The sequence below is a fragment of the Podarcis pityusensis genome (genome assembly GCF_964106645.2).
Source record: "Podarcis pityusensis genome assembly, chromosome: Z".
NCBI lineage: Eukaryota > Metazoa > Chordata > Lepidosauria > Squamata > Lacertidae > Podarcis > Podarcis pityusensis.
In genome coordinates, this window is record NC_138044.1 from 12,308,817 (window position 1) to 12,327,572 (window position 18,756).

Here is an 18,756-nt window from a genome sequence, read left to right on the forward strand (position 1 = left end):
TCATATTTGTTGTATGTACAAATTGGATATGGTTCCGTACATTAGTGTTTTGGGGTGTTCATTTTGTTGTATAAAGTTGCTGACATGTGTTGGTTTTATGGCCAGTGGGTGGTATCAGGTGGTGCTCTTAGTATTTCATTACTAGAAGGCAACATTAACCCCAGCAATTAATTAATTAAAGCCACAGATGTTAACTGATATAAGTTAAAATCTCTAGAATGGCTTTTTTATTTTGTCAGTTTTGAATAAAAACTGGACTCCATTATCTCCAAAATTATGTTAGATTGACATAAGTGGAAAAAATGCAAAGTGTAAATGATAGATAAATATTTGGGGTGGGGTGACAAAAACAAATTCAAAAGCATCCTAATGTGGCCAGCATAGTCGAGCCTACCGTTTGTCTATTGGTATGCTGTGAGTGTTCTTCAATGTTCCTCACATTTTAGCCTGCTCTCAAGTACTCTGTTGTCTTGCCTTCAGAGAAGGGGACAGTGTCTTCCCATGTTAGTCTAGAAATTTTTTGGAAGTTGTAGGAATCACCCTTGCTTCTTCCAGACATCTTCAAAGTGTGAGCCAAGTGAAAGACCTTGTGCCTTTCTTTCTCTTCCTGCTGGTCCAGGAAATAGCACTCTCTCAGCCCAACCTACCTCACAGGGTTGTTGTGAGGATATAATGGGAGAGGGGGAGGTGTTGTATTCTGTCTTGAGCCCCTTGGAGGAAAGGTGGAATATTATAAATAAATGCAGCCAAGGCTAGGAGCATGTCCCCACACTCCTAGTTGGAGTCTGGGAAACATGGGAGAGTCAGTATGGCATAGCAGTGACAATGCTGGAGAGCTTTGTGTTCAAATGCCTGCTTGGCCTGGCCTACCTCACACTCTTGCTGTGAAGATAAAATGGAGTAGTAGCCTGTATACATATTCACTGCCACTTTGAGGTTACTGGAGAAAGAGTGGGATGTAAATGCTGCTGCTGCTGCTTCCTCTGAAAAAGGAGCCCTGAGAATCTTGCCTTTCACTTTTTAAAGGAAAGCCAAACTAGGAAAATAGGCATATGGCTATGAGCTTATAAGTAAATATATAGGCAGAAGCAGCCATAAAGGAGGCTGAAGAAGATGGTGCCTAAAGCAAGTCTCCTGTGAGCCTCAGCAGAGTGAGTAGGAGCTTTTAAAAAATAATACAAGACACACTCCTGGCAAACGAGCTTATATCTCAGCCAGATAAGGACTCCAGGAGTTGCTGGACCGCATTTTAAACATCCTCCCTTCCTTTGAGGCTCTTCGAAAGCCCCTTTGAAATCCCGCTGAAGCCTTCCAAAACAACTTGAGGTTATCTAAAACTGCGGCTAATTACAACACTCCGAGTTTCCTTCAAACAAAGCCTTCAAATATACGGGCAGAATAAAGTAACCCAAATCTAGTCCGGGGATGGTACTCACAAGACAGAGTTATAAGGAACTGGGAATTTCTCTTACACAAGCTGCAGAAACGCCCCCAAGGAAAAAGCAGGCAAAAATCTTATACTATTTCAAACCAAAAGTAGACGATACAAGAAACATGGAGAGCCTGCACTCTCACAAATGGTCTGTCGACCGTACCTGGCATGGGAAGGATATAGAAGCAATATATATAAGTACGTAGCTGAAGAAATCGTCACAACCCGGGGGAAACTGAATATGATTTTCTGGGTTCAGGGGATAGAGCTTTGACCTCTGCACCCAACCCCAACCCCCCAGCATTGCTTCTCACCTTGCCCTGTAGCTAGTTTTAAGCATGATGTGTTCAATAAGTTTGTGGATGAAAATTTGAATACAGTCATACCTTGGTTCTCAAATGCCTCATATGTTTGGGCTCCCAAACGCCACAAACCCAGAAGTGAGTGTTTTGGTTTGCAGACGTTTTTTGGAAGCCGAACATCCAACGTGGCTTCCAGTTAAGTGCAGGAAGCTCCTGCAGCCAGTCGGAAGCTGTGCCTTGGTTTTCGAACATTTTCCGAAGTTGAATGGACTTCCAGAATGGAAATTCGAAAACCAAGGTACGACTGTAATTAGGACATGTTGCAGGATTCCTTTTTTTGTTTGGCACTGAGTTTTGCTCACCTCAGTGTGGTGATACACATGCAAAAACACACAGAGTCTTGTCTTGGTAGTAGGGCCAGTGTCACTTGCCTAGCTGTGCATTGTCTTGCACCTGGAGCACAGTTAGTGTGAAATGGTGCTGGAGTCAGAAGCAGCATCGTTTTTTAGAGTGTTACCAGTGCGAGCCGTTTAATGCCTGTCCTTGTTTTCCGACCTAGATTCCACTATTTTCCACTGCAAGTGATTTTCAGAAAAGGTGTCTGGGCTTGGCTTGATTGTTTGCTGAACTCTTCAGCACATTTTTGGGCCAAAATTGCCAGGGAGAAACTGAGAGCACCCTCTCTCTGCTCTTCAGTGGTTTAGTATGGTGATGTCAGACAGCTTTCAAGCCAAGGTTTTTGTGTGTAATTTCCAAGTCAGGTGCTTTAAGTCATTGCTTCTCCTGCCCACAGATGTGCTGTCTAGCTCTTGCTTCAATGCAAGCTTTTCCCTTGGTATTGCAGGGAGCCCTGTGTTGTGTACCTCGGTGTGTGAGGTCACCCTTCAGCGCAGCTGGTCTGATGCTTCAAACTGGAGTTAATGATTAAGTGATGATCTCCTCTGAGGGACGTGTGAAGGCCAACCTGTTGCCCTCCAGATGTTGCTAGACTCCACCTCCCATCAGCCCCAGGGGTGATAGAAGTTTTTGTCCAGAAACATCTGGTGAGCCAGAAGTTCCCCACCCTTAATTTAAACAAGATAGAACTTGAAATAGCCATTCTTAGCCATTTGATACACCAGCACATGTATCAAAGGTGGTGTGGGGAATCTTTGGCTCTCCAGTTGTTGCTGAACTACAACTCGCATTACCCTGGGGCTGATGGAAGTTGTAGTCCAGCAACTGCTGGAGGGCTAAAACTTCCCCAGTCCTGGATCAATGACTGCAGCTAGGGGTGTAACAAGGCAACAGTTTACCTTTTAGCCTGTGTTAATCACAAACAGCATGTTTTCCTTCCACTACAGTTCTATTTCTGCCAAATACTACATCATTCATCCTGCTGTCTGCTATTTAATGTAAATTATGTAACTCTTTAGGTGTGTTATGTAACATACATTAAATCAATCTTAAGGCAACGTCAAAATGTTAAAGTAATGAATTGCATATTTCTTATTGACTTTAAAAACTCAATGGCGATGATGTGAACAAATACCAATCGTATTCTCTTGACTTACTTCAGTTCCCAACCACAGACAAATATGTGGACTGCATATCCTTTTCTGATTCTGTTGGTACTCTCTGTCATCCCTCGCTGCAAATGCTTTTACATTCTGTTCATTCGCACCAAGTTCACGTCTTGGAGCCTCCTTTGCACACAGAAGGTCTCATGACCAATCCCTGGTGTTTCATCTTAAAAGTAACTTGAGTAGCAGGTGTGGGAACGTGAGAAGAGCCAGCTAGATCAGGCCAACAGCCTATCTAGTCCAGCATCCTGTTCTCACAGTAGTCAGCCAGTAATAAATAATAATCACTTATTATTTATATGCCGCCCATCTGACTAGGTTGCCCCAACCACTCTGGGCAGCTTCAAACAAATTAAAGCACAATATGACATCAAACATTAAAAACTTCCCTGAACAGGGTTGCCTTTAGCTGTCTTCTAAAAGCCAGATAGTTGTTTATTTCCTTGACATCTAATGGGAGGACATTCCACAGGGCGGGCACGACTACTGAGAAGGCCCTCTGCCTGGTTCCTTGTAACCTCACTTTTCTCAGTGAGAGAACCACCAGAAGGCCTTCAGAGCTAGATATCAGTGTCAAGGCTGAATGATGTGGCTGAAGACTTCAGATATACAGAGCCAAAGCAGTTTAGGGTTTTCAAGGTCAACACCAACACTTTGAATTGTGCTCAGAAATGTACAGGAAGCCAATGTAGATCCTTTAAGACTGGTGTTACATGGTCCTGGCAGCTGTTCCCAGTCACTAGTCTGGCAGCTGCATTCTGGATAAGTTTCTTTTCCTAAGAACCTGGGGAGTCACTGCCAGTCAGAGCAGACTGTACTGGGCATAACAACTGTAAGGCAGCTTCATATATTCAAATCCCTTGAAGCTCACTACATGATCCTTGACTGTCAATCTTGTGCTGGCGTTTTTTGAACAAGTTGGCACATTTTGAATTTTGGAAGAGTGCTGTGGATGCCAGTCACAAAATGGCTGCCATAGGTAGCATGGCATAACATGAAGTAAAAGAGACAACCACCCCTGACAACTTTATGTTTACTATGGAAAGTCAGCTATTTTCTGCTGGTTTTGATTATGGAAATCATGCATTAGTGTGATACTGATTTCTCTCTCTCTCTCTCTCTCTCACACACACACACACTCTGATAGTGTTACTATCTAATAGCAACAGAGAACATTCTGTAGCACTAATAAGAATGTACAAGGTGGCCATATCACACTCTCATTATACAGTAATCACTTATAAGATACAGTACCTGCACATTTTGCCACATAACTTCCTTTCTGGGAGAGATAGAGGCTGACCTCTTAAAAAAATGAAAGCTTAAGACTCTGAAGAACCCAGGAAAGCCTTTACAGGCACTAGGTTGGCAACCCCTAGTCTAATGAGTATGAACAGGAAGGTTACCAGCCAGGATATACGGTAAATATCAAAATAAGTATTGTATGGGATTGTAAATGTGAGCCTTTGTGATGTACTAGCTAGACTTGAATGGGGAGACCTGGGCTTCTATCCAGCTCAGCCATGAGGCTTTCAGCCTAGCCTACCTTGCAGGTTATTTGTGAGGTCATACTGTGGGGGATCCTACAAACACCACCATGCACTCTTCAAAAAGCAGGTCAGGATACTAATGTGATGGTAGTGATGGTGATATCCCAATGCCTTATCCGGTCCTGCCACTATGCACAATTTCATCCTGTTCTTGGTGGTTTAAACATAATTAAGCAAGCTGCCTCCTACACATTTAAATCAGACAAGATTCTCTCTCTCTCTCTTTGCAAACTGTTCCCATCCTGTACTGTTCAGTGCAATATCAGAATGAAAAATGACACTGCTTTGTCATCTGTTCCAATTGATATTGCACTCTTCACAGTGACAGCTGAAAAGGCCCACAGGTGCCATATAAAGAGGTGACCATGTTGTCATATTTCATTTAGGCGTCCCTCTGCAAAGCCATAATTACCTAATTAGGTTGTTAATTAGGAGATTAGCATTTCGCTATATTGATAGAATGCTCTTTGCAGGCGGGAGTCGAGAAACGGATTTGTCTGGCCTAATTTATAAGTGCTGCAATTTTCTCCCTCCCCCACCCCCCCAAGCCAAATACTTATTTATTTGCTTAAAATATTGATGGGAGGATAACTCTGTTGATCTAAGGAGTTCCTTTATTGACAAGCAAAGCTCCCACAAGATGGGGACAAGCAATAGAGGTAGGTGTGTGTGTGTGTATATATATGTATGGGGGGTGGGGTATATAATACTTGAGGTTGTGTGGTATTCCTTGAGCCTCAAACTCAGTAAATAAAGCATTGCAGTTTGACTGGCTAGTTTGCTGTACACCTATGACAGCAAAAGTAGATTTTGGGCAGTCAATAAACCACAGCTGTTCAAATAGATTTATGGGACCTTGAACTCACAAAAGATTCTTTGGGAGTTACAACACTGAGCTGATTCAAAGAGTTAGTAAACGTGATTAAGATGGGACCTGCTCACTTCCCCACCCCAAGCAAATATGTTCAGTTGTAATTGTTTAGCCAATTGATTAAAAATAAAAGTTGGTTGACTCTAATATCTTCAGTGGTAGATTACAATTCTGTTTTTGAAAGACATTATGCACAGGCATTTTTTCCTGCTTTACAATTTCTAAGGCTGTTTTCAAAAGTTTTCTTTTAAAACAAATGTATTAAATTGGTGACTTCCTTCCTCTCCCCCTCCCCTTCCTTCCTTCCTTCCTTCCTTCCTTCCTTCCTTCCTTCCTTCCTCTGTCTCTCAGATATGTAGGAGTTGGAACATAGTGAAGGGGTATAGCTCAGTTTTGCATGGAGAAAGTCCCAGGTTCAAGTTATAGCATCTTCAGTTAAAAAGCATCTTAGGGGAAAGGGTTGAGAAAGACCCTCCTCTCCCTGAAACCTCTGAGAGTCACTGCTCTGGTAGACAAAACTGGACTATCTGAACCGGTGGTCTGACTTGGGATAAGGCTCAAGCTCAACAGTTCTGTTAAGTAGGTAGTCTGTATCTAGTTCCTATAATTGCACAATTTGTCTCATCCCTTGCTCTGATGTGTTTACATTTCTCCCTCTTGTTCACCACTCTCAGGTATGGAGGATTCTTGTCTAGTACAAACATTTTTGTTGTTATTTATTTCTCTCCTTTCCTCCAAGGAGCCCAAGGTAGCATGCATGATACTATTTCTCCCAATTTGATCCTCACAACAACCCTGTGAGGTAGGTTATGCTGACTGGCCCTAGGCCACCCTAGTGAGTTTCTTGGCTAAGCAGGGATTTCAACCCAGGTCTCTCAGGTTCTAATCTGATACTCCAGCCACTATACCACCACTATGCCATCATTCATTGTTTAGAAACATAAGGCATTTCCATGTGGCTTACAACATTTGGAAACATAGACAAAATCTGAAAAAAAAGCAATGCATTTCAATCAAAGCCACCCAATAGCCCATAAAAAAACCTAAGAAAACAGCAGCAAAACACACCACCAATAGTCTTCATAGCTATTAGTCATGACAGCGACATACTCCTTCCAGCATCTGACGCAGTCTACCACTGAATATCAGCTTTTGGGGAGTGGGTGATTCTTGACAGGGAGATATTCCTCTCTTACCACCCATGTTCTAATAGCCAGCGCTACATTTTCAGCTTTATATATGTACTAATGGACAGCCAGGCATTCATTTGTTTTGTTTATTAAGGAATTTTTGCCCCAACTCTCACTGATCCTCAAGGCAAGCCAAATACAAGTATAAAAGGCAGGCTGTGTTGGGAGAGAGCTTGTATTTGGCTGCTGAACTGAGCTAGTTTCTATGTAGTTCTTACAGCAACTCAGTCAGTTTTATTCTCCCCACATTTCAGATGGGGGACGTCAGGGACTGAGGCCTCTAGAGAGAGTGGCTTGCTGAAGGCCTCTCGGTGAGGTGAAATTTGCACACAGCGCTGCTTTGCTCTTAACCACTGACTGCATTCACACATGACCCTAAAGCCATGATTTGAGCCATCTCACAAATGTGCAAATGAGGTTTGTTTGCTTTCCAGCCTCACTTGCCTCATGCTGTTGTTATACTTTCATGAGCACCAGTGATGGGTGCTGTTGGTTTTAGACATAGCACTAAGCTATAGCTTAAAGCTTGTCATGATTCACAAGCCAATAATAAACCATATTTCCACATTGTGGTTTGCTGGTAGAAAACAAATCTTCATTAGTCTGCTGGGCTGGGCTTGACTGTTCAGACAAACCATAGTTAAGCTAAACAAACCATTGCTTAGCATTAACACACTACTGTTGCTCTTCCACTGCCATTCTGTTTTGTATTCATTCTTGGTCATGTGATTAACACTGAAGGCACTGATGTAAAACCACAAACCTGTATTTAAAAGGAGGTGTTCCGCATCCAGAATTGGTACCCTTTAACTTACATAAATGTGTTTTGTTCTCCTTGCCTGCTGTATTTTTGAGATTGTGATAATTGTGTTGTGCTCACGTGACACTTCTTTCAAAACCGATGCATGTATAAAGAAAAGTACGTATCCCTCCCCACAAAAAAATATAATTCTTTACTAATGGCCCAGCAGACACAGCTGGATCCAGATTTACTTTCTTTGAACACATGGGACCAGAGGCTACAATTTGAAGAGAAATAAAGGGAGGAAAGGAATTATTTTTCAGGTTCCAATTTACTGTTTGTAGTCAACCAGCTTTTGATTGTGTCCACCTGCAACACTCGTATAATGTCACAAAGCTTCTGTCTTTTTGATGATGCAGTCATTGATAACTTCCATTCCCCCAAAACAAATTGCTGGTGCAACGTAGGTTCAGGCAGGGCTGTTATTATTATTATTATTATTATTATTATTATTAGTGCAATGGATCACTTCCCCTCCCAGTGCTTAAATATCAAAGCTTTTGTCTGATGAAAGTTCCAAAATAAAAATAAAAGGGCTGCCTTACTGGGTCAGACCAAACTAGCCTGGATTTGTATCAGACGACATAGCCAAGGCACCACAAGGCAGGGCATGATTTAGTTACATAGTAATTTGCAGATTTATAAACCACTTCATAACCAAATATTATCAGTGCAGTGTAAAAAGATAAAATACAAAAAACCCCATAGGTTCATTTAACTAAAGACAACAAAACCATATATGCAGTTGAACAGTTATTATTTGAGCTGGCCCCGGGGTAGGGGGGGGGTTACCTTGCGGCATGGCCTAAGTCCGGTCCTAGGTCGAGGGTAAGGAGGCTGTCCGTCAGGGGCGAAGCGAGGTCCAAAGCGAGGAGTCGGGCGTGGTCAGGAACTCAGGAGGCAACCTCACCTTCTCCTGACAGGGCTGGGAGAGGAGCACCTGCAGGCAATGGGTCCTCAATCACCCCTGGAGCCAGAGAGTGGATTCAGCTGGTGTCTGCTCCTGAGGATCCAGCACAGGTGAGGGCCCTTCAGATTCAAGCCCCCGCCCTAGCTCAGCCGGCCCTGGAGGCGGGGACTCCTGTGCAGGCTGGGATTCCTCAGGTTCAGCCTCTGAATCAGATTCCCAGGCCATCACATTATTCCATAAAATGACTGGGTAACACTTCAGGGAAAGCTTTCTTAAGCAAACAGAGAAAATGTGCTCAATAGACTCCTAAATATCAAGACGCTAGGCCCTTGTCTACTTTTAGTTCATAACTAATTCTAGAAGGCTACAGCTGCAACACTAAAAGCCCTGTCTGTTATTACTATTAACTATATTTGTTAGTCAGTTTTCTTCCAAAGTAACCTAAAACGACTTACGCTAAAACCAATAAAAACCACAATAAAAGTATGAAATCACAGCAATACAGGAAAAAGGCTAAAAACCACAACTAAATAAAATTCTCACTAAAAAAGATCTCAGTGCCACCCTTCAAATTAAGAGCCAAAATCCTGGGAAAATAGAAAAGTATTTGCTTGTTGCCCAAAGCTGAATGAAGATGATACCAGGTGTGCCTCCCTGGGGAGAGCATTCTGCATGCAGGGGGTGGGGTGGGTGCCACCCTCTGGACCTTCCATGGAGGGGTAACACGGAGAAGTGCTCTAGGTCATGATTGCAGGGTCCTTGTCAATTTGTATGGGGTCCCAGAGTCTTGAACCACTTAAGACTTTATAGGTCAAAACCAGCATTTTGAATTGAGCTTGGAAACTAAAACCACTTTTGGGGCATGTGGTTCTAACAATGCCCCACCTGAGTAGCACAATTGCCGGGCAGGGATATGTGAGGGGAGGTAGTCCCATAGGTTGATGGACATCTTCTGTTTGTTTTGTCCCAAACATCTAGTAAGCAGAGGTGGGCTGCATATCCATCTGACTATCAAAGCTGAATAGTTTTGTTTTTGTCCCCTTGACTCCCTTGCAGCTGAAAGAAAGCCAAGCTATTTGTGAGAAACCTCGCAAGAAAGCCCAGAGCAGTTAAGCATCCTGAAGTCGGGGTTCAGCATGGAAAGATTAAGATAAATAAATAAATAAGCCGCTGCATCTGCCGTTAACATGTTGTTAACTCCCTCAGCAGACATTAAATCATTTTCAAGTACAATAATAGTGTGGGAGGTAAATTAACTAACCATTAACAATCTTATAAATACACAATTAACATACCAGCATTTATATGACATATTGATGGGGCAGCAGTAATTTTTGATGGGGAGTTTGGCGGTTTGTTTTATTTTATTTTCCCCATTCCTGGCCTTTGAGGTGCTTTAGACTTTATTGAAGTTCTCAGTGCCGGCAAAAGCTGAGCAGGTAGCGCCTTCTCTCTCCCCCCTCCCCCCCCCGCAAATAAATCTCTTTATCTCAAAATGGCAACACAGGGAGGGCTGCCTGCCCGTGCTGACTGGACATAGCTTCTCCATTCTCAGGCCACACTGATGTGAATGGTTAACTTAAGTGTCCTGAATTCTTTATTATTAGGGCTGGTGATTTGGAAGGGAGTTGGCGAATATAGGAAGCTGCCTCTCTGCCTTTCACTAAGTCACAATATGTGACACCATTGTTAAAGCATCTGCACTTGCTGCCCGTCTACTATCATCGTTATGATGGAAACCTGGTGGAGGAGGTCTGACTAATGCAGTCCATGCATTCGTAACCTCGAGGCTGGATTACTGTAATGCACCCTATGTGAGACTGCTGTTGGAATGGCTCCAGAAGATCCATCTGGTGCAAAATGCGGTGGCCAGACTGCTTGTGGCTAATGTGTCACCATTGTTTGTCATATAATCAAAGAATTGTAGAGTTGGAAGGGATCCCAAGAGTCATCTAGCTCAACCCCCTGCAATGCAAGAAACTCAACTAAAGCTTCCATGACAGTTGGCCATGCAGTGTCTGCTTAAAAACCTCCAAGGAAGGAGAATCCACCACCTTCTAAGGTAGTCTGTTCCACCGTCAAACACCTCTTACTTTCAGAAAGTTCTTCCCATCAGTTTTAGCATCCTTTTCTCACAGTGGCCAACCAGATGTCCCAATGGGAAGCCCAAAAGCAGGACCTTAGTGCAAAAGCACTCTCCCCACTTGTGATTCCCAGCAACTTGTGTTTAGAGGGTAACTGCTTCCTATAATGGAGGCTGAACATAGTCATTGTGGCTATGTACAGTCATTGTCCACAGTAGTTAGAGTGAACGTGCATGTTCAAAGGGAACATACTTATGAATGCCAAACAACCAATGAGACATTTGCCTTCACGCCACGCTTGGAAAGCTCTGCAGAAGCATCTGGCTGGTCAGTACTGGCAACTGAATGCTAGAGTAGGTAATTCTTCATTCTGATACTGCTGGACTGCTCTTACAATAATGATTTGCCTGAAACAATTCCTTTATTTTAAAGGTTTTTAACCTTTTAAAAAATAGCATGAAGTTAATAGGAAATGCTGCGTTCTGATCCTGGTTTGGTACCCTTGCTTGTTAATGAACTGCTTCTTTTACAAACCAAAGTTTCTCCAACATCAGGCAAAACGAGGAGCAAGATAGGAAAAGACTCTTTAAAACTCCACCCCTTGCATGTGAGCCAAAGACTGCTATCAGCTCATGCTTGTAAGGACAAATTGTGGTTTGCTCTGACGTCTGAACTAGGCTTGTCTCCTTTAAAAACAAAACACAGACTTTCATTTATCAGCAGCTCTTCCTCTTCCTTCCTCTTCCAAATCAAGAGGAGATAGTGAAGAGCCTGTGAGTCTGTAAAAATCCAATTCAGCTTTTCTACTTGAACGGCTCTGGTGTCTGTGTCTATAGAGTAGGCTTGTCACCCTTGAAATAAGGTGCTTTCAATAGCTTCCATCCACTTAATACAAATATTCATGCTGTAGTCACAATGCTAGGTCTGCCAGGCCCAGCAGGGGTTTGCCAGGCACTTGGATCTCTGGGGGATTTAGGTGCACCGGGTGGGAAATGGTGTGTGGCTTTGCAGTCCTCAGTATGAGCCTGCTTTCCAGTGTCTCTTCCACACACACACACGCGTGACTGCTTCCATTTTTACAACTGCTCAATTTATAAGTTGCTTGCTTCATTGATAAAGTGTGTATCTCAGCAGAGCCAAAGTTCTTTCATTTTCAGTATCTTTCATAGAATTATTTCCTCTTTCTGCAAACACTGCTTGAGGGATTGATTTATAAGTGTGAGAATTGGGAAATAGGGAGCATTCTATGTCCTGTTACATTGTGTATGTGTAATTGTGTATCCTAGCAATTCTGGGTGTATGATTTTAATTTTTGGCATTTTTTTTCACAGTTGCTAAATAACTTGGGCACCCCCTTGTATTTTGTATAATGCTGCACTTTTTACAGCTTAGGGTAATGTTTTGTTCTAGCTTGGCTAATTGTGTGAAGGGGCCAAGGAGCAATGAAGAGCAGGGGAGCTCTAGTCCCTCAATGACTGGAAATCGCCAGCTACCCGACTGGTTTCTGACACTTCAGGGTACAGACTCAGAAGCATACATGTTCATGATCATAAGGTCTAGAACCTTGGGAGAGAAAAGAGCTTTGATATTCTCAAGAAGCTGAGTTCTCCATGCAGCACCACATTCTGCATTTTTGTGTTTCTGTACCCCTGTAGAACCACGGGCATAAACAGCCAACCCTGTGAGCCCTCCCAGGAACTGAGACATCCATCTGGCTTGTGGGCTTCCCCACAGTATCTGGTTGCCCACTGTTGATACTGGATTAGATTTGCCATTGGCCTGATACAGTAGGTGTCTTCTTATGTTCTTCCTCCATAGTAGGAGGTAGTATGCCTCTGAATTCCAGTTGCTGGGAATCTAAAGCACTGTTGTGCTCAGATCCTGCCTATGTGCTTCTGAATAGCCTCTGGGGGGCCACTGTGAGAACAGGATGCTGGAATACATGGCCCTTTGGCCTGATCCAGCAGCCAGGCTCTACCTCAGTTCCAAGCTGGTGTAGCCCTTTTCAGCTTTTAATGCATGGGATGGGATGGGTCTCCAAAGGTGTCAAAGTGCTACAACTCCAGTTGAACACATGTGCAGTGGATGGCCCTGAGAGTCTTCCAGACCTGACATTAAACATCTGTGAGAGCTATCGAATCTGCCCTGGGACACCATCCCTCTCTTTAAATTAAAGCCCTTTCCACTGAGCGAAGGAAGCTGGAGTGCACATTCAGATTTCGGGAAGGAAAAGCTTATTGAATCACAACTCCTTCATTTCTGGACCTAATTAGGCAGAGCATGCATGGAGGACTGGGGATTGCTTTCCTTCTTCAGGGGAGTCTTTGGTGGATGAAGAAATACTGCTGAGTTTGTCACTGCACTAGCAGGCTTTTCTTCCCCTTTCTCTCATGGTTTCGGTGCCAGCTTAACAGCAATAAGTCATGGAAGGTGGGAGCAGATGGTGTGAACAGTGGAGCTTGGAAAGAGAGGCAAGGGAGAGAGAAGATTCCTGGGTAGCAAGTTGAGAACACAGTGTGAGGTTTGGGTGCCAGGCTGGCAAGTGTTGAGTAAGTGTCAGGTTGGGTTTTTTTGTGGCAGCTCTCTTTCTCTTTCTCTTCTGTTCCCTGTCTGCACTAGAGAGCTGCTGCCAGTCAGTGTTAGCAGTACTGAGCTAGGTGGACCCAATGGTCTGACTGCATTCACCTGTGTTACCACACCTTGAAAAGGATATTGCAGGGCTGGAAAAGTTTCAGTAGAGGGCAACCAAAATGATTAAGGAGTTGGAGCAACTCCCCTAGGAGGAACAGGTGCAAGATTTAGGAATTTTTAGTTTAGAAAAACAAGTGAGTAAGAGGAGGTGTGATAGAGGTCTATAAAATAATGCACAGTATGGAGAAAATGGATAGAGAGAAGTTTTTCTCCCACTCATAATGCTAGAAATTGAAACCATCTAAAAAGGTTGAATGTTAAAAGATTCAGGAATGACATAAGAAAGCACTTCTTCATGCAAAGTTAAACTATGGAATTTTCTCCCACAAGATGTAATAATGGCCACCAATGTACATGGATGGCTATAAAAGGAAATTAGGCAAACTCATGGAGGATGGTGTGAACAGCCACAGTAGCTGTGTTCTACCTCCACAATCTTGCGAGGAATCACAAGTGGGGAGATTGCTGTTGCACTCAGGTCCTGCTTCCTGTGGCTTCCTGTAGGTGCCTAGTTGGCCACTGCCAGAAGGGGATTCTGGTTGTAGATGGGCTTTTGGTCTGATCCAGAAGGGCTCTTTTTATGTTATAACCCTCCATGAATAGAACCTGGGCATATTCCTTGGTTTTCTCTAAAGTTCTGTGTGTGTGTTGTGTTTCCCAGGTAGAAAGGTTTACAATTCAGCATGGAGCAAAGAAGATAGTAGAAGGCGGAAGACCTTGGGATGCAGGATGGCTTTCTTGGACAATCCAACCATTATCCTGGCTCACATCCGACAGTCACATGTGACCAGCGATGACACAGGGATGTGTGAACTGGTCCTGATTGACCACGATGTCGACCTGGAGAAATTCCAGCCCACTTCGGCCAATGGGGACAACAGCTCAGAAACGCAGGGCAGCAATGGCGAGTCTCAGGGTTACGTATACTCCCAGTCGGTCGACATTACCTCAAGTTGGGACTTCGGTATTAGAAGGCGATCAAATACAGGTGAGTGGGATCATCTTGGGAACTCTGGTGGCTTCAGCTAGGAATTTCATGGTTTATAGAAGGAACCTGGGATAGGAGGCATCATGTAACCTGACCACTAAAACACAATGATTACTGCAATGCACTCTGTGTGGGGCTGCCCTCGGACCTGTTCCAGAAGTTTCAGCCAGTGACCAGACTGCTGGTGGGGCATATGGCTGACAACATGTGACGCTATTGTTAAAACGTACATAATGGCTGCCTGTCTACTGAGCCAAGTTCAGATTCATTGTATTCTTTTACAAAGTCCTGAACGGTTTAGGTCTAGGTTATCTCTGAGGCTACTAAAACCCTTGTATCCCAGCTCAATCACTGAGCATCGTTTGTCATCTTTCTGAATTGGTGAGACTTACTTGACATCAACACAAAACCAGTGCCATCAGGCCAGTCCGTGGGAATACTCTGCTGATAGAAATTCAGCAGACATCTTCTGCTTTAACTTTTAAACATTTGCTGGTAATTCTTCTCTGCCACCAGGGTTATGCAGACAATACATCTTCTGCAATAGCTGGTGTACTATGATTTTCAATTTATATGTGTTTTTTCTTGCATTATATATGTAGTTGTTGTAGACTTTTTTGATATTATTTCTGAAATTTGCAGTATACATTTCTTTATTAATAAATAAATGTAGCTCAGTGGTAGAGCACCAGTTTTCCATCTGGAAGGCCACAGGTTCAATCCATTCCATTTCCCAGGTAAAAGGATAATGCATTAGGTAATGGGAAACACCTCTAGCTGAGACCTTTGAGTGCTGTTGACAGCTGCCCAGAGAGTAGATTCTACTTAACTGGATGGATATAGAGTCTGACCTACCAGGACTATAGAACCTGGAACATTTGCCTCTTTGTGCAGTTGCCCCGTGTAAACATAAGAACCCTGCTGAATCAAACCAAATGGTCATCATCTAGCACTCTGTCCTCACAATGGCCTACCAGAGGCCCACAGGCATGAGAAAAGGGCAATAATACTCTCCCCACTTGCAGTCCCCAGCTGCTGCTACATAACTGGCTTGGATACTGGCTCGAATGCAGCTATCAAGTAGCCAATACAGTGGTGTCCCGCAAGACGAATGCCTCGCAAGACGAAAAACTCACTAGACGAAAGGGTTTTGCGTTTTTTGAGTTGTTCCGCAAGACAAATTTCCCTATGGGCTTGCTTCGCAAGACGAAACGTCTTGCGAGTTTGTTTCCTTTTTCTTAAAGCCGCTAAGCCGTTAATAGCCGCTAAGCCGCTAATAGCCGTGCTTCGCAAGACAAAAAAACCGCAAGACGAAGAGACTCGTGGAACGGATTAATTTCGTCTTGCGAGGCACCACTGTATGGTGCCCTTGCTGGACACTGCTGGACTGCTATTCACATCAGCATGACCAGTGGGCAGGAGTGATGGGAACTGTGGTTCAACAACATCTGGAGGGCACCACCATGTTGGCCATCCTGGCTGCTGTATTCTCCTTGAATTGTCTCATCTTCCTTTAAAGCCATCCAAGTTGGCAGCCATCTGGCGGCCATAGTTAAACTGTATGATTCGCTCCCACAAATTGTATCATATATTGTGAGAGTGAATTCCCCTAGTTTAGCTATGTACTCTACATTCAGTGCTTCATTTTGTCTGTTTGAAATTACCCAGCCCTCAAGTGCACGGGTTGCCTGCAAGCTCCAGTATTATGAGAATGACTACAGTATATGGTGGTTAAAATTCTGGAATGATCAAAGTACAGTGGTACCTTGGGTTACATACGCTTCAGGTTACATACGCTTCAGGTTACAGACTCCGCTAACCCAGAAATATTACCTCGGGTTAAGAACTTTGCTTCAGGATGAGAACAGAAATTGTGCTCCGGCGGCAGCGGCAGGCCCCATTAGCTAAAGTGGTGCTTCAGGTTAAGAACAGTTTCAGGTTAAGAACGGACCTCCGAAACGAATTAAGTACTTAACCCGAGGTACCACTGTATCTGAAATGATCATTTATTTCATTTCCATTCATTGTAATAACTTATACTTCTTAATATTACAAAATCTCTAAGCCAGTGGTTCACAATTGGTCGTCTGCAGACCACATGGGGTCCACGTAATCCATCCAGGGGTCTGTCACATAAGAAAAACTACCATAGACATACCAAAATTTTCAAAAGCAGGGGGTCCATGGCTTGACTTTTGAAAAAATAAGTGGTATTCTGTACTAAGTTAATTGGTTACCACTACTCTAAGCGGGACGCGGGTGGCGCTGTGGATAAAACCTCAGTGCCAAGGACTTGCCGATCGCATGGTCGGCGGTTCGAATCCCCGCGGCGGGGTGAGCTCCCGTCGTTCGGTCCCAGCTCCTGCCCACCTAGCAGTTCGAAAGCACTCTTAAGTGCAAAGTAGATAAATAGGTACCGCTTTATAGCGGGAAGGTAAATGGCGTTTCCGTGTGCTGCGCTGGTGCTGGCTCGCCAGAGCAGCTTCGTCACGCTGGCCACGTGACCCGGAAGTGTCTTCGGACGGCGCCGGCTCACGGCCTCTAGAGCGAGATGAGCACGCAACCCTAGAGTCGGACACGACTGGCCTGTACGGGCAGGGGTACCTTTACCTTACTCTAAGCAGTTCATATGAATTGCAATCATAAAATCACGAGCAGAAAGTCAGTACATAGTATCAAAATATAATAAGAGTCCAATAAAAAATGAAACAAAGCTTTAAAACAGGAAAAACTGAAATTGTGTCTGGGGTTTGTTGCAGTGTTTTGAAGAAAAGGTATAATGACCTATTTTGAAACCTTAAACTGTGGTTTATCTAAACTTGCTTTTTTAAAAAAACCAGCTTCACAACCCATGTATTTGCAGAGGGAACATAGTTCTGTGTTTCTTATAAGAGACCAAATGATCTAAATTCTTCAGTTTGTGAGGTAATACACCACCACCTAGAGCTCAGAAGCACATTTTGCTGAAATAAGTAATGTAGCACAATTTTTATGTAGAGGAATAAGGGAAGAAAATACCTAAGCTGTCACTGAAGCTGATATTTTAACGCTTTAGATTGAAGTGTAACTAGGATAACCAAAGATCACCTCTGTCCATTTTGTTAAGGTGATTCCATTTTAGGCTGAGTAAATAATTCACTTGACTGAAAACTGCTTCTACCCAATACAGTATAAAATAGAAAATGCCATGAATGTTTTCTTTTTTCTTTTCTCACTTACTTCTCTGTTTTTTTCCACTTCTCACTTCCCTCTAGTCAGTGCCCCCCTAATCTCATGCTGTGGCCCCTCATTTATTAGATTTTCATCTGTGGCCCCCTTGGAATATTCTGGGGCCCCCAGGGGGTAACATGGCCCTCAAATGAGAAATGCTGCTCTAGACCTCTTTCCTGGCTTGCATGACTTTCCCAGGCCCAGGACTCAATCAATACATTTAGAGGTCCAAAACCTTAAAAGATTTTGGTGCCCCCATATATATTTAATTCAAAATATAAATAATAAACCACAAAATAAACTTGTTTTTTGAAATGCAACAAAACCTACAGTAAGATGGAAAATGATGTTAATTTTTGTATACTTCCAATTTATTTTTCTCCTACTTTTTCCAATTGCAAAGTCTTTGATCAGATCCTCAAAAACAATCTTAAGTAACGCATCTACTTCTATACTTAGTAGAGATAAGGCATTCGGCCTACCTTGTTGCATAGCTGTTCTGTTGGAATTTTTAATATACTTTAGCCAAGAAAATGAATGCTCAGCTGAGCGATTTGTGACTATTAATGTTAAAAATCCAGCAATGAGAACTTTCTGTGGTGCCCCCCCCCCCTTTTCCTTTAGGCCCTAAGCACAAGCTTATTTTGCCTAATGGTTAATCCAGCCCTGTCCAGGCCACATTCCTGATAAGCTCTTCTTCACATGCTCCTTGAGTTTTTTTGCCTGGCTGGAATGTGCCATTGAACAATGAAAATGCCTCTTCCTTGCCTGGGTGGAGGATAGAGAAGTGTGTGCAGAAACCAGACAAAGATAAAAATTTGCCTTCATTCAGTGTGCTCTTTTTTTTTAGTGATTGCACACACTGGTAAAGAGTACCAACAACACATTTTTTTTGCTGCCCTTGGCAGCTAGGTTGTGCTGGCACTCATGGTAGTTTTATTGGGATAGGACTACCATACCCATAGGGAACGCGGGTGGCGCTGTGGGTTAAACCACAGAGCCTAGGACTTACCGATCAGAAGGTCAGCGGTTCGAATCCCGACGGGGTGAGCGCCCGTTGTTTGGACCCAGCTCCTGCCCACCTAGCAGTTCAAAAGCACGTCACAGTGCAAGTAGATAAATAGGTACTGCTCCGACGGGAAGGTAAACGGCCTTTGCATGCAC

General features: G+C 43.5%; 1 protein-coding gene across 13 annotated transcripts in view; it reads left to right on the forward strand.

The window, feature by feature from the left end:
- MAPKAP1 (MAPK associated protein 1) overlaps positions 1-18,756 on the forward strand; it is a 181,462-nt gene that overhangs the window by 2,887 nt on the left and 159,819 nt on the right. For 12 of the 13 annotated variants that reach the window (XR_013981354.1, XM_080989600.1, XM_080989603.1 and 9 more), the window contains exon 2: positions 14,056-14,382. Coding sequence is in view for 12 of the 13 variants with exons in the window: in XM_080989600.1 (XP_080845726.1) it covers positions 14,124-14,382 (259 nt within the window). In the remaining variant the exon portion in view is untranslated. Of the gene's footprint in view, positions 1-13,511; positions 13,529-14,055; positions 14,383-18,756 lie in introns of those variants that run through there. The other variant, XM_080989598.1, reaches the window with a different exon arrangement.